We start from the raw sequence: 16,919 nt of genomic DNA on the forward strand, positions 1-16,919 counted from the left end.
GCGGGAGCAGGATCAGAAGTAAAGAAAAAGACAGAGAGAAGGATAGGACAGTGTTTTACAATACTGGGGAAATTATTTTTGACAGAACAGGAGACACGGAATAAGAAATTTAGATCCAGAGGTAAGTGAGCACAAATCTTCTTTGGTTAATACATGGTAACACACAGGAATCTTATTCACAGAGGGGGAGGCTGTAGTGTTTCGTGTTTGATCTGAAGATTGAAAGTTGTTGGGATATGATGACCTCCGGGATCATGCCAGTTTTGCTTGGGCCTATGTTTGTTCACTTAGAAAAGAATCCTACCCACAGCCTGATCCTATGTACTTTATTTATTTACTTTATATATAGTCTCCCTTTCTCACTGAGACTCAAAATGGGTTACATAGGCTGATAACAGATGGCCGCCGAGAAGAAAAGCACCTTGGCGCTTCCGGAAGGCGCCGGAAGAAGGGGCAGGCCTTGGGCGGCCAGAGAGCGTGTGGAAAGCTCCCTCATCCCACTCGCAGCTCCCTGGGCGTTTGTAAGGCGCTCTCCAGGCTTCTGGACAGACAGCCGCCGTCTCAGAGCCGCCCCAGCAAAAAGGGACCACTTTCCAAGTGGTCTCTTTTTGAGCCTGTTGGAGCGTCTCTCAGGACCGGGTAAGTGCAGGACGGGGGTGGCCGGCAGATGTTGCTGCGTGGCTGGTTTTTTTGGGTCGACTTCAGAGGAATCTCTGAGTCAACCCAATCTCTGAGGCATCTCTGAGTCGACCATTCAATATCACTATCAAGTAATCCAAGTCTATCCCCCAACCACTGAAACAGAAGAGGCTGAAGTGGACCAGTTCTGTGAAGATCTGTCTGTAATCAGCCATAGTGTAAGTCAATGCAATAATCCAAATGAGACACCTAATAAACAATACAATACGACTAGGGTTACAGCAATTTGAAACAGAGCAAAAATAATTATGCTTGGAATGTCAAACAATGCAGAAAATGATATTACAAAGGTAGAAATCAACCTCCCTCTCATGGATTGCTGCTTTGACATGGCGAGAGGGCTTGCGCAGTTCAGTGAGGCTGTAGGCTATGCCATGCAGGGCCACCCAAGATGGACAGGCCACAGCTGAGAACCCAGACAAAATGTGATCCACTGGAGAAGGAAATGACAAACCATGCCAGTATCCTTGCCAAGAAGACCCCATAGACAGTAACAAAAGGCTAAAAGATACGGCGCTGGAAGATGAGCCCCTCAGTTCAGACGGTGCCCAATATGCTACTGGGGAAGAGCGGTGGGTAAGTACAAGTAACCACAGAAAGAGTGAAATGGCTGGGCCAAAGCTGAAAGGACGCTCAGCTGTGGATGTGTCTGATGGTGAAAGGAAAGTCTGATGCTGCAAAGAACAATACTGCATTGGAATGTGGAATGTAAGATCTATGAATCAAGGTAAGCTAGATGTGGTCAAACAAGAGATGGCAAGACTGAACATCGACATCTTGGGAACCAGTGAACTAAAATGGATGGGAATGGGTGAATTTAACTCAGAGGATCACTACATCTATTACTGTGGGCAAGAGTCCCGTAGAAGAAATGGTGCAGCCTTTATAGTTAACAAGGGAGTGAGGAAGGCAGTAATGGGGGTACAATCTCAAAAATGACAGAATGATCTCAGTAATCCAAGGCAAACCATTCAATATCACAGTAATCCAAAGCAAACCATTCAATATCACTATCAAGTAATCCAAGTCTATCCCCCAACCACTGAAACAGAAGAGGCTAAAGTGGACCAGTTCTGTGAAGATCTACAACACCTTCTAGAACTTCTCGACTTGGCTTCGCGAACGAAGATTTAAGAAGGGTGCAATAGTCCACGTCTGCTGCAGGCTCGCTGGTGGCTGACAAGACCAATGTGGGACAGGCAGGTCCGGCCACAGTGGCTGCAGGGAAAAGTCTGATTTAGGGTTGGTGCTGTAGCAGTGCGATTCTTCCTCAGTCTCCTTTTGTCCTCAAGACCAGCTATGCGTGCGTTCTCAAAGTTAGAGACAGCCTGGTGGATGGTGTGTCTCCATGCTTTGCGATCTAGAACTAACACCAAAAAAAAGATGTCTTCCTCATCATAGGGGACTGGAATGCCAAAGTAGGAAGTCAAAAGGTAACCGGAACAACTGACAAGTTTGGCCTTGGAGAACAAAATGAAGCCGGGCAAAGGCTAATAGAGTTTTGTCAAGAGAACAAGCTGGTCATAGCGAACACCCTCTTCCAACAACCTAAAAGGTGTCTCTACACGTGAACATCACCTGATGGGCAACACAGAAATCAGATTGATTATATACTCTGCAGTCAAAGATGGAGAAGCTCCTTACAGTCAGCAAAAACAAGACCTGGAGCTGACTGTGGCTCAGATCATGAGCTACTCATTGCAAAATTCAGGCTTAAACTGAAGAAAACTGGGGAAGCCATTAGGTCATTCAGGTTTGACCTTGATCACATCCCTTATGAATATACAGTGGAGGTGAAGAATAGGTTTAAGGAACTAGAGTTGATAGAGTGCCTGAAGAGCTATGGATGGAGGTTCACGACACTGTACAGAAGGCAGCAATCAGCACCATCCCAAAGAAAACAGCACCATCCCAAAGAAAAAGAAATGCAAGAAAGCAACGTGGCTGTCTGATGAGGCTTTACAAATAGCTGAGGAAAGAAGGAAAGCAAAAGGCAAAGGTGAAAAGGAAAAATTCACCCAGATGCTTTCAAGCTGTGGTGCTGGAGAAGAATCTTCAGAGTCCCTTGGACTGCAAGAAGATCAAATCAGTCATTCCTAAGGGAAATCAACCCAGACTGTCCCCTGGAAGGTCAGATGCTGAAGCTGAAGCTCAAATACTTTGGCCACCAAATGAGAAGGAAGCACTCAATGGAGAAGATCCTGATGCTGGGAAAGACAGAAAGCAAAAGAAGTAGAGGACGGCAAAAGATGAGATGGCTGGACAGCGTTACTGATGTAACTAATACAAATTCGCAGGATGGTGGAAGACAGAAGGGCCTGGCATATACAATGTTAGAAGATGTGCAGGTGAATAAACCTGAGATGGTATAGTTGATGAACATAAGAAAAGCCATGTTGGATCAGGCCAATGGACCAACCAGTCCAACACTGTGTCACACAGTGGCCAAAAAAATCAGACGCCATCAGGAGTTCCATCAGTTGGGCCAGGACAAAAGAAGATCTCCCACTGTGCCCCCCACAAGCATCAAGAATACAGAGCATTACTGCCCCAGACAGAGAATTCCAACAATACGCCACTGATGGACCTCTGCTCTGATGTTGTTAGGTCCAGACAGGCCTTACATTCAGCAGGAGCTTACAGGAGTACAGCTCCTGAACCTTTCTGACGGTCCCCCTTCCTCCTCCCCACCTATGTACCTTGTCCACTGAACAGTAGGTGCAGCTGCATAACAATCCCTGAAGGAGCTCCACCACCTATTTTCCTGGGTCCAGTGATTGGGTGTATGTAGCAGCAAAGCTGGTATCTGGGGTTTATTGCAAGCTGTGCTACCAGTGTCCATGTTCAAATTAGATGTTGTATTATTATGGGTGAAGAGTTGTTTGAGATTGGGGGGTCTGTCTGTGTGCTAGAAAAGGTTTGCCCTGCAGCACTTGTGAAAGAGAACTGTCATTATCCAGTAGAGGTTGTAAATTGCTGATGGTATTTTGAACTGTTTTGAACTGAGAGGTGTATGTGACCACTAGTGCTGTTCTGTTATTGTCTCTTTTGAGCCTGTCTATGTAAAACAGTTGCTCGGGAGGGCATTTTTGATACAACTTATAGAGAATAGCACTGTAGTCTATGCCCCAGTGTGCACTATCTATTATTGATTTGTTGTACGTTCTGTTACTCTTACAGCATTGTTTTGATTCTTTGTAATTCCATTTTCTGCATGGCTTGACAAAGCATGTTTGATCTCTCTCTCTTTTTTTGCATTTTTGTAAGCCTAGTGTTATTGCATTGTTTATTAGGACACAAACACATGAAAGATTTTTTTTAAAAAAAACATATAACATACTTAAAACATTTGCATTCGTTGATCTTAAAGGTGCTTTCTTTGTATTTCTTCCATGGAATCCAGGGAACTGGGCAAAGGAAGCTCTGGCTCTTTCCTTCCTTCCCCGGGGGGACCAGGAGGGGGAGGAGCTTCAGAGAGGCTTCAAGAGAGGCTCGGCTCAGTAGCTCTGCTGTGCAATTGAGAGAGCCTGGCAAAGCAAGCTCTGCCTCCCCCCTTCCTTTCCAAGGGAGGAACCTCAGCCAATAGAGAAAATAGAGGTTTTGCTCTGTTGCTCTGTAGCTTTCTCTGTGCAATTGAGAAAGCCTTGCAAAGCAAGCTGTGATGCAGAAGGAAGCAAGAGAGAAGGAAGCAGTAGACAGCCAGTTGCTCAGAGGCCTGATAGGATCCCTCCAGCGGCCTAACTCGGCCTCTGGGCTGCATGTTTGACATCCCTGCCCTACTTACTAGTCAGCAATAACAACCCAGAGGACTCAGCAGCTATGGCTGGCATTAGATGATCTCAGCCACAGATATTGATTTAGCTTGCGACAGATGGCAAGCTAAATTAATAAACAGGGGAGGGGCAGTGGAAGGAGAACTAAGCCTCAGGATAGTTTCAAGGATCCTCCAATCCACTAGTTGATCTGTTCTCCACCAACAGCAAAGCCTGGACTGAAGCATCACATGACGTGGACAGACATACTCTAACCTCACTACCGGCTGATTTAAAAAAACAGCCATCTGGAGGTCAGTTCCTCAAACAAAAGTTAGAAAGAGCTAAGGAGCAAACAAAAGAAGAGGTTTTTTTCTGGAAAATTTTTGAAAATTGGTTAGCCACCGGGGGGGGGGCACGGGGCACAAGTAGTTTGCCTTGCCTAGGGTGCAAAAAAGTCTGGCACTGGCAAATATGCACTTAAGTTTTATAAGACCCAAAATTAAAACACAGTACTCAAAAAGCCTGCCTAAACAGATTGGCAACCTGAGAAGGGCCTTCTCATTTGTGGCACCAAGACTATGGATTGCCTCCCAAGGGAGATTCATCTGTCCTCTTCTATCATTGTTGTTTGCCAGCAGTTAATGATTTTTTGTTTTGTTTGTAGCTCTCCTTTCTATGGCTTTCCTTTCTGTTCATGCACTTATATTCACGTTTTATTTAATTGTTCATATATGTAGTTTTGTTTGCCAGTTTACAGGACCCTAAATTGCATGGAAAGGAAGCTTTAAAAATGCAACAGATTAACTCCCAGTTTTCTTCATTTTTATTTTTTTGACACTAAGACTCTAGCCCTTTTCACTGTGGACAGAAAAAGGTGCATGGAGGAATGGCAGCCACAGGATGCTGGGGGAGCAGCAAAGAGCACACCGAGAACTGGCTATGTATGGAAGCAGCCACTGTCAACTGAATGTCCACTGTCCAAAAATATCTAATAATGTCTGTGTGTTGGCTTGTGAAACAAAAGCCACTGAACAGGGAGAAGTAGACAACAGGTTCCAGCTCTGAGAAGATACTGAGAAGATTCCAGTTAGACTTGCTAGCCCCCACGTCCCAGCGGGGGATCCCCCATTTTACAGGCTCCTTCCCACTGCCAGTCAGCTGGCTGGAGGGAAGCCCCACCCCAACAGCCAGGATGTGCCCTTAAATCTAAACAGGCTTAAAAGAAGCTTGCAAAACTGCTTGTATTTTGGACTCTGTGTGTGCCTTTAAATCTCAGCAAGAGGAAAGCTGCATGGGCGGGGTGATCAGGCAGAGCCACATGGCTCCTCCCAGTGAGTGTGTGAAGCAAAGGGAAGAGAAGTAAGCATAGTCCCTCTGTTTTGCATTTGTTTCAGTAGTAGTGTGTATAGTAAAAGGTTAACCAGAACCTGATTACAGGATGGAGGAAAACTTCACCCTAGGCTGTTCTCGTTTCATTTTCCTGTTAGTCTGAGGAATTTGGTTGAAATACAGCAGAAGGTTACATTCAGCAACTCCTGTGAGTAAATTGCCCCAGTGAAATCACAAAAGTGTGGGCTTGCAAACTGTGTTTATTTTGGCTGCTTTGTGAATGTGAGTGTTCACTTTCATTTAATGGAAGTGCAGTTGCTGGGAACCCTTTGAAGGCAAAAAAGAGGATAAGGAAATTAAGATTGTATTCTGGGGAATTGCACTGCTGTATTTTTATTCTATTTTAAGGAATGGGAAAGTCTCCTGGCTCCACCTCCAAAGTTCACAGATATTTTCTGAGTTGGACCTGGCAACCCTAGTTCCAGTTTATGACCCATGGGTCAAGTTGGACTTCTGTGTTGGGTTTTACTAATATAATTGAGTTAATTATTCAGTAAAACTGTGGTCAAAATGACCTCAACATTATTACTTTGCTTGTATTGTTCTATTATTTCCTTGGATCTCAGCTATCCCTGTTTATTATTTCCCCCCCTATGCATAGCAGTTCTCTGAAATGGCTAGGCATGGCCAACATTACCCAACTAGTATGACTGATATGCTGCACCTACTTATGTGTGCTCTGGTTTACTGTTTTCAGTAGGGCTAAAGACACACAATTGAGTGCAGAATTACAGCCCATGCAGCACAAAGCAATCCAACTGGCCAAAGTTAAGTCTTAATAATGGTTTTACATGATGTCTAAATGCAGCGATGATAGATAGATAGATAGATAGATAGATAGATAGATAGATAGATAGATAGATAGATAGATAGATAGATAGATAGATAGATAGATAGATAGATTTATTGTCATTGTTCTCAACAAAAAGAGAGCAACGAAATGAGGTGCTCTTCCACAAAACATACCAACACATCAAACACATCAAACACACATATTCATATTCATACCATTTAAATACATCTAAAACCATTTAAACCATTTAAACCATTTAAATACATCTAAAACAGATAAACATTCATAAAACCATTTAAACCATTTAAATATATCTAAAACAGATAATCCTTCATAACCCTGCATTTAGCCTAACCACAGCACTTGGATAGAAACTGTCCTTAAATCTGTTTGTCCTAGCCTTCAACACTCTATATCATCTACCTGACGGTAAGATCTCAAATAGCAAATGGCCCAGATGTGAAGGGTCCCTTAGGATCATTTGTATCTTCCTTTTACATCCCATATTATACAGATCCACCAATCCTGGCTTAATTCTGACTTGTTATCTGGCAATTCTTGAAACTTACTGATAAATATATATATAAAATATCCATTATTCCCTGAGGCAAATTAGGATTTGTGAACTGAATACTGGTTTCACTATAGTTAAAATAAACCTTGGTTTCATGTTGAACTCAAGACAATGTTATTTTGAATTTTTAAATTTCTGCTATATATTTGTATCAAAATCTTGCTGTTACCTTTGAATAAAGTTTTTAAAAATTACATATATATTTTACATACACCACTAAGTGTTAATTCACTCAACCAGATTGGTTTTAGCCCTGCAATTAATTAATTATACCTGTGACTAAGTTGCATGATTGTTTTAGCAGTTATTTTAACTGGTGATGAGGGGATTAATTTATCCCCACCTTATTATGGATTAAAGTCAATCAGGCTAAAAACAGAGGCATCAGACAATAATTTGGCTGTGTGACTAACTGTAATGTGCAATGAATTTACCATGTCACCAAGGCAGACCTCTGGCCTTGAGATTCAGCCCTAACATTTCGGTTTATTAGCATCAATCAAATTCTTAAAACTATCATTTCTTGATCCCATTTTAAAAGATAGGATGAAGTGCATATTGATGAGTAAATGTTCTCCCAAAGATAAGCATTCTAATCTGCCATTTCATGCTTATCCAGACACACATCTACTCACACATAAATGCCCCAGTTTGTAATTTCTCCCTGTGTCATTTTACCTTAATTATTCCTGTATGGCTATTTCTACATGTGTCCTATAAATATGCAAGTGGGGAACCAACAAGGATTTGCAGGGGGCATGTAATTTCCCCCTGTATCCCCTTCTACCAGTATTTCTTTTTTCCTTCCCTAGCTGCCCCATAGCCCCTCCCATTTTCCTGTTTCCTTCTTTCTTTCTGCCCCCCAGTCAACCTACTGTTATTTATCCCTATCTTCAGGTCTGCTTCCTACCTTACCTCTGGCAGCCTTTCCCTCAGTAAAGTATACCCAATTTGTGTGGTGGACAACTGCCAGGCCCAGCCCAAGTTTGTAGGAATAGTGAGGTTTTGATGGTTGCCACCAAGCTATCCCCCACAAGTCCTTCACCAGCAGGTGACATGATAGGAGAGGATGGTGGAACATTTGTCCAGGACTGTTTTGGCCTCCCATTCCAGCCCTGCTCCCTCACCCAGCTTTGCTTTACAGAAACCAAGACTTGGATGGCTGAGCAATACTGTTTTGGTTGCCTGGCAGCCCCTCAAATGGCCACTGTGATATCTCAGAAACTAGGCACTCTTTTGTTAAAGCTACAGCTGTTGTATCTATTGTTTTGGGGAATTTTATTTCCCCAGTGTTTGTTTGTTTGTTTTCAGATTTCTCTGCAAACCTCAGGATTTATTCAGATTTGCAGAGAAATTGTGTGTGTTGGTCTTTGCCTCTTATGATCCACACTCAATGGCCTGCTTCAGGCTTAGATATATAATCAATTTATCAGTCTATTTTCAATAACTTTAATGACATCATAATACATACAATAAAGCCTGAAAAACTATTCATTTTTTTCACAGTTAAGGATGTGACAGAAGCATGGATAAAGCTGGTTTGAAGGAATTCAGTAATTCTTGAAATTTACTGATAAACATAAAAAAATCAGTATGTCACATGTATGTCTTTCAGTAAAGGACAGAAAGAAGGGTAAAATTTGGTTACTCATCAAACGCATTTGGCTGGCTTTGAAAGTTACATGTAAAATTTCTAATACTCATAAACAATTTCCTACTTAGTACTAAAAGTATCAATAAATTTCAGAATTCACTGTTTCTCTTACAATTATCTATTTAAATTACTGGAAGAAATTAGAGGAAGATACACCTATGTGACTTTTTCTTAAATCATACAACCACCAAATTATTATTCCATCACCCACAGATAACTGAAAGTATAATGAAAAACAATGATAATGTGAAACAATTATCAATTCAGTATTCCTATATATAGAAAATTACATGTTCTACTTAAATAACAAATCCAACTTAAAAGTGAAATAAGACAAAACACATTTTATGTTGTCTTTGATCTTTAACTTGTAGCCTTATCTCCCAGGTCAAAGGACACATTATTCAATTTCACCATATTTTGTGTAAAGTCACTGTAGCGTTGAAGATGACTTTCAGTACAAATGTCATGGTACTTAAGGCTAAACTGGACTCTAGTTTTTCAGCTTCTTAATTAAAATCACAGTTTATAATGGTTCAACAATATTATCTTTATTCTTTCCAGTTGAGCAACAGCAGAATTTTCACAGCTTTTAGTCAATCAAGCTTAGCAATGTTTCAACAGCTCTCTTTCATTTCCAGCAGTAACTAAACTGCACTTGGAACCCTTTTCTTCTGTATTCCAATGAAGGGTACTATTTCTTTCCTATTTTTTCTATTTTTTATTTTTTTTCTATTCATATAAAAATTCACACTATATAAATGCATAAAAATTGATTTCTAAAACCCTGTAATGTGTTATATATACCATCTTCAATAAAAAGACAAATCTGCAAATACAGAAAATAAGATTCCTCAAGCCAAATAGTTTTAACTGTATTTTGTTTGCAGGAATAAACGCTATTGTAATAGCAGAGAAAGCTGAAAAAGCACCAATGTATTCAAAGTAAAAACTTTCTATTTTGTTAAGAAAAAAACCCAAGTAATTAAGATGAAGTTTTGCTGAAATGTTTGCAAGTTTCAGCATTACTTCCATAAGCTAGAAATTGTTAGTGTCCTTAGCAGTAACGGTCTAAAATGTAAACAGTATTTGACCCTTTTATAGATATTGTAGTTCCTTACCATTTCATTGAGTTTGTTTTGTAAGGTGTATTTTGAAATCTGTAACGATACAAACAACAATTTATAACACTCTAAACAACAATTTGAAATAAATTAACTAAAATTATGACATTTTAAAGAAGTGTAAGAATTGAATCATGTAAATATGATACAAATGTTATTCTAATGAAAAAACATTTAACTATTTCAAACACTCTTGCAAATATTACTAACTCACCTTCCCAAATGCATACCCATGTTCGCCATTTGTGGCATCATCATCATCAACATCATCATCTAAATGTATGGATCACCCTGTCCCTGCAACTGCAGGGCTCTGGTGATTTACAGCATTATTAAAACAATCACAGTAAAACATTAGCCATTTCAGGTGCAGTACTCATGTACAGAGGGTTCCTATTAGTTAAAGTGAATCTTTTTACCCATTCCCCTGCTTATATACACTTGCATACAGACAGCACAATAGTTAGCAACAATGGGAGATTGGTCTGCACAGTTTCCTTTTTCCGAATCAGCCTTCCCACTATACTCAGTGCAAATTGCTTGTGAACGCATGTGACATATGAAGTTGCTTGTGCATATACATATATGTTGCATTAAGGCAAGGGAGTGAGCTAGATTAAGGTATAGGAAGCACACACATAGAGCACCCATGCTCTTTAATGGTGTTTTGTATTGCCTGCACTTGTGCAAATGTAAAAACAAAAGCAGCAGTAGATTGTATCATGTCTCAGCATCGGTAAAAGTATCTGCCTGGTTTTATTCTTACAGACAGGTGAACACTAACTGACTTTATAGTCTCTATAAAGACCGATGTGGTTTTTAGAAATATTTTTCTCTATTTTCAGTCCATGTCTTATTCCCAGCCATCCTCCATCAAAGGCTTTCCCCACATGATGTTTGCAACACTCTTGATTCTACGGAGGAGCTTTGCCTATGGCATCAACTCCTGAACTGTGTGCCATATTATTTTTCTTAGTACTGCAACATACATAACATTTAACATAGGAAGAGGCCCTTAATCTCTTCTCTTCATTGGCCCAGTCTATTCTTCTACTGTGTTCATTTCCATCTGTACATCTGCATGAATATAAAAAAACTTCTGTTATTTATGCTAGGTCTGCAGACTGTACAATATTAAAGTTATGTTCAGCCATCATACAATTCATAACATACTGCTAGGTTTTGAACTCTGCATGCTCAGAAATATTAAGAGGTGTCTGACTATTGTAGCCTCAGCCTTGCTTTCCATTGATCAACTGCTATGGTGCAAGCAGAGGTTTGTATTGGAACAAGTGAACTTTCAGCCACTGAAAAACAGGCCACTTTACTTATCAGGCTTCTTCACATGTCACTTACTTTGTTAGCACAACCTAAATCAAGTACTATGAGAAGAAGATCAGCTTGGCCTTCATTAGGATGTGGGACAAATGCCATTCTCATTGATTGTTTATCAAATCATATTTATATTCCACCTTTCTTCCATTATGGAACTTTAATGGAGGGTTATCTAGGATTATCTCGGATGGTGGCTCAGTGGTAGACTATCTGCTTGGGAAGCAGAAGGTCCCAGGTTCAATCCCTGGCATCTCCAAAAAAGGGTCCAGGCAAATAGCTGTGAAAAACCTCAGCTTGAGACCATGGAGATCTGCTGCTAGTCTGAGAAGACAATACTGACTTTGATGGACTAAGGGTCTGATTCAGTATAAGGCAGTATAAGTTCATTCCTAGAACATTCTCATTGAAGAGCTAACCAGAAGAGCTAACATTCTCATTGAAGAGCTAACTAGCTTCAGCAAGTTTGCCATATTCATGCCCTTCAAGTATATATTGACCTGCCCCTTTTCACCGGCACCTGCTACTATCTTAGGCAAGCAATTAGCCATTCCAAGGGTTTTAAAATATTTGTCAGTTATAATGACTTGGTTATTAGCAATAGGCCAGAGAGCTGAAAACTGAAAAGCAAATCACGCCCAGGAAAATTTAAATTCCCCTAACTCCTGGAACTTCACTCACTCAAAGATATCATAAGAGCTACATTCTTACCTGTATCTCTAAAGGAGGAGTAAAATGCAACATTTACTTGGCATATTTCATGTAAACTGTCACCATAAATGGAATCAAATACCGTATATGAAACCAGGATAATTTTTCAACTTTAAATATTGTAAGTTGATTGATGTTCCCATGTGCCTTGACCAGGCAGTTCCCGGTAATGTTTGTGGTTTTGGCCAGTAACTGAGTAGGACAAAACACTGGTTGGATAGCCACTCTGAGAGTAACTCCCTTGATTTGGCCAATTGAATAAGCCATGCTTGTTTCAACCTGGCCAGCTGAGACACAATCTAATTTTACTTTGGAGATGCAAAACAAACAATTCATTTTTCTCACCTTTTTCTTACTCATTTGTAACTTGACAATGTATATACTATCACTTGGAGTGTAACAAACAAGCTATCATTTATTATCACTTGTATTCTTGTGAGTTGTATGCTTTAAAATATCACCATACCTCATTAAACTGTAACTTGATTCTGATGTATTTGTTTATCACTGGTCCATTCTACATATACAGCTTACTTCTGATTTTCACTGAAGTTGAGCCGGTTGGGCTTTACTTCAAATGCTGTGCCTACATTCTACATCTTTCTCTCTCCCTCCATTTCTATTGAGAATTGAGGTGCATATAATCTACATACCAATGAGAAAACCTGGATAGTGTTCTGGGATTAGTTTCTCCTGATTGGTTAGTTTCACACTGGGCGTGCCTTTTGAAATAGGAGATTTTTCCAGCTGAATTTACTGTGGGATCACCATTTCTGTCCCCCCCCCCCCTATCAGTAGTCAAGGAGTTTGCTGGAGAAAAAAAACACACTGGCAGACACTGCTTTAAGAATATAGGGGGGGGGGAGGCAGAGACATCAGTGCTTTGCAGCCTGAGTTGCCCCCATTGTTATTTACAACTGAGATGGCAAAAGACGAAGAGGAGATGTTGAGATGGACCAGACCTTTTTTTTTAAAGGCTGCTACTGAACAGGGAATGAGCCCCATGGCACAGAGTGGTAAAGTTGCAGTACTGCAATCCTAAACTCTGCTCATGACCTGAGTTCAATCCCAGTGGAAGCTGGGTTCAGGTAGCTGGCTCAAGGTTGACTCAGCCTTCCATCCTTCTGAGGTCAGTAAAATGAGTACCCAGCTTGGTGGGGGGGAAGTGTAGATGTCTGGGGAAGGCAATGGCAAACCACCTCATAAAATGTCTGCCTTGAAAACATTGTGAAAGCAGTGTCACTCCAGAGTCGGAAACGACTGGTGCTTGCACAGGGGACTACCTTTACCTTTTAACTGCAGCATTCCTGCAGCATTATTCTCACATTTGAAAAGATTGCGATCAGAGTCAATTTAAAGGAAATTTTTTTTCGAATACAAAATTGCCCCAAAGAAGAATCAAACTGGCTGCACTAGCTGAGCATCTTAACCAATCAAGCAAATGAGTCAGACAAAGGCAATGACTTTCCTAATATCCTACTTCAAAAGACATGCATAGTGTGAAACTGACCAATAAGAACAGACCAATTAGCCTGCCAGGGGAGGGGAGGGGAGGGGGAAAGTCCAAGGAAATGTTTCAACTTTTAATGGCTTGGAAGCGAATTAAGAGGAGGGAGTGAATACTGCTCTGAAAAACCACTCTTGGAAACTATGGAGATACAGCGGAGTGAAAGCAGAATGCTGGAAAAAGGATCTGGAAGGAATTTCAAAATCCAATGAGAGAGTGGGGTGAGTGTGCGAGTGAATATGGAAGCAGGTTTTTGAAGCGATGGAGGTGGGAGGCGAGAGGCGAGAGCCGTAGTAAACACAAAATTAGAAAGGGCCACTAACTACTTGCTAGGAAACTGTAGTAATCGGGTATTTTGTGCACAGATACTTGAACATAGAAAGCAAAAAAACTACCAGCCATCAAAATCCCCAATAAGCACACCTTTCTCATTACTATTACAAATATTCCTTTTAAAAAATCCTCATATATTGCATAAGGATTTCTTCTCAGTTTCAGCACCTGATAGTAACTGTGGCAATACAAAGAAAGGAATCCACTTCCAGCCTCTAAGCAAAGTGAGGAAAACCTGAGTTCCTAGTACTCTGCTGCTAGAGTGCAGGCTGTGATAACAGCATGCTGAACCTTAAATCAATGTCTGTTCTATTAGGGTTGCCAATCCCCAGTTGGAGGCAGGGTATCCCCTGATTTGGGGGCCCTCTCCCTGCTTCAGGATTATCAGAAAGCAGGAGAGGGGAATGTCCACTGGACACTTCATTATACCATTGGAGACTGGTCCCCGTAGGATATAATAGAGAATCAATCTGTGGGTATCTGAGACTCGGGGGAGGGTGTTTTTTGAGGTAAAAGCACCAAATTTTCAGCATAGCATCTAGTGCTTCACCTCAAAAAACCTGCAAGTTTCAAAAATCTTGGACTGGGGCCTCAATGAACCTCAAAAGAAGGTGCCCCTATCCTCTATTATTTCCAACGGAGGGAAGGTATTTTAAAAGGAGCAAGGCCCCTTTAAATGTGATAGCCAGAACTCCCTTCAGAGTTTAATCCAGTTTGTCAGAACCTTAATCCTGGCTCCACCTCAAAATCTCCTAGCTCCACCCCCAAAGTCTCCACATATTTCCTGAGCTAGACCAGGCAACCTTAGTTCTGATGATACCCTAGTCAGAACATGTAGGCAAAAAATGGCATACATGTAGTCAGCTCACATGACTAGTATGCTGTCAGAATAGGAGCCTTCAGAGCATTTTTTGTAGAAAAGGCCCAGCGGAAACTCATTTGCATATTAGGTCACACACCCTTGATGTCACCATTGTTTCACACAGGACTTTTTTATAGAAAAGGCCTAGCAGGAACTCATTTGCACATTAGGCCACACCCCCTGATGCCAAGCCAGATGAAACTACGTTCCTGTGCGTTTCTGCTAAAAAAAAAAGCCCTGGGAACCTCTCATGATTTTGCAGCTCTTCGATATACCTGAAAATTTCAACCTTCAGTCTAGCTGTTTAGAGAAAGAAAGGTGATCTTATTAAACATCTCATATAGCACTATTTGGGTCTCCCAATGTTGCTAACGCAACTGAAGAGCCCACATAAACTCTTATTTGAGTAAGTGAGCTGGCTGAAATATTACCAAAACTGTGAATGTCTTTGTTGTGATGAATTTAAATCAGATTCCATCGTTAGATGATAATTTCCCCCAGTTTATGTTAGTTAAGAAAAGCAAGGGAGCATTTATTACTCTTTCAGTCCATGTATCATGGTCAGTAGACCATGAAGTACACTATATATCATTTGTGCTGTGTCATGAACTGAACAGGGCATAACAAATCCTTTCAGCCTTTTGTACAGAAGGTCAGCAGTGTGAAAGAATTTCATTTGCTTTTAAAATAATCTCAGCATTAACCAGATTATTAAATAAACGGAGAATGACATCAAATAACTATGCTATTTATAAGTTAATGAGAACAGAATAATCAGCACAATATTAATGACAGACAAAATTTCCCATTGTTGCATACTGAAAAACCACTGTGAATGATTTAGAACAGCAAGAAGACTTTGTGAAAATCCCTTGTACTCAATGTTGAAGGTGTGTCTTAAAGCTTTTACAAGAGTGTGAGTTTTAATGGAGTAGAAATTAGAATAGTCTCACCTGTATGCTTTTTTTTTTTACTCCAAAGTATTTTTCTCACCAAAAGCTGTTCTATTTTGAACTTAAATAGAAAAACTACTGTCACTTACAATGATCCCATTAATTTTCTAGACTAAATGGCTTGGAAATAAAAACTGAATTTTTTTTATTCTTGCTGTTGAATGGAAAGCGGTTTACTTCAAGATGAAATCCTCCCCACCCCGAAGTGAAGGGTCTTAGCTCAGAGGCAGGGCACCTGATAAGTTCCAGGTTTAGTTCCTGGCACCCTTAGTTAAAGGATTTCAGATAGCAGATACTGGGAAAGACTTTGGAGACCCACAAGGACAACCAACCTAGTCTGATCTAGGAGCTCTTACCCCCCTCCACACACACATGCCATTTTTAGAAGCCAAAATGGCCCAGGGGTTGTGAGAGGAGTGTTATTTGCCTCTCAGAAGGCTACAGATAAAAGCATGCAGTGCATGTGCAACCTCAGAACAGAGAAAATAACAAACAAATAATGAGCATAATGAACTTAATTGGTCACACACAGACATCAACTACAACTTCAGTTTCTAAAGTATACTGATACTAGCTAATTTGTGGCAAAAGATCATTTTCAATTGACAGGGAAGGCTAATTTGATTGTTCTGGGGCTTCACTTCAGCAAGATTCTGAAAAAGATGGCAATGCTGTTTATCAGGGATTTGAGCTAAGCCAGTGAGTATTCTTTGCTTGGATAGCTAGGCTACCAGGCAAGTTACTAGTTCGCCAGGGCATAAAGTACAAACAAAGAAGAAAGAAATTTAGTGGGCTGATTCTGACCAAATCTGCAGAACAGAACAGTGAAAGAAGATCCCTCCAGTGAAAGCAATGATCCAGTAAATGGAACATAGAGCAACCCAACGTACTGAAATTACTCCAGGTCCTAAGGCTGCATTTAATTGAATAGTACTACTACCTTGGAAAGAAAACAATCTGGATCATTTCAAACACTGAAGCATAGTATTGTTTGTCAACCTGACCTGGCTACTGTTATGCATGCCTTATGAAAATCCAAATTAGACTCTTGTAATGCATTCTGCACAGAGATCTATGAAGAATCCTCAGAAACTAAAATTAGTAAAAACTGTACAGCACTGGCACTATAACATCTTAATTGATTAATATTACGGCAACAAGATCTCAGTGAAGTGCCAAATTTTCTGGCACCAGATAATTCTAGATTCATTGCAGCACCAGCAGTGTATCTCT

General features: G+C 40.6%; 1 protein-coding gene across 1 annotated transcript in view; it reads right to left on the reverse strand.

Annotated features, from left to right (window-relative positions):
- Nucleotides 1-16,919, reverse strand: part of CCDC73 (coiled-coil domain containing 73) — a 115,667-nt gene that overhangs the window by 63,803 nt on the left and 34,945 nt on the right. Inside the window, exon 6 of the mRNA XM_060262386.1 lies at nucleotides 9,986-10,024. Coding sequence (XP_060118369.1) covers nucleotides 9,986-10,024 — 39 coding nt within the window. The remainder of the gene's footprint in view (nucleotides 1-9,985; nucleotides 10,025-16,919) is intronic.

Source organism: Heteronotia binoei, chromosome 21, assembly GCF_032191835.1.
Source record: "Heteronotia binoei isolate CCM8104 ecotype False Entrance Well chromosome 21, APGP_CSIRO_Hbin_v1, whole genome shotgun sequence".
Classification (NCBI taxonomy): Eukaryota; Metazoa; Chordata; class Lepidosauria; order Squamata; family Gekkonidae; genus Heteronotia; species Heteronotia binoei.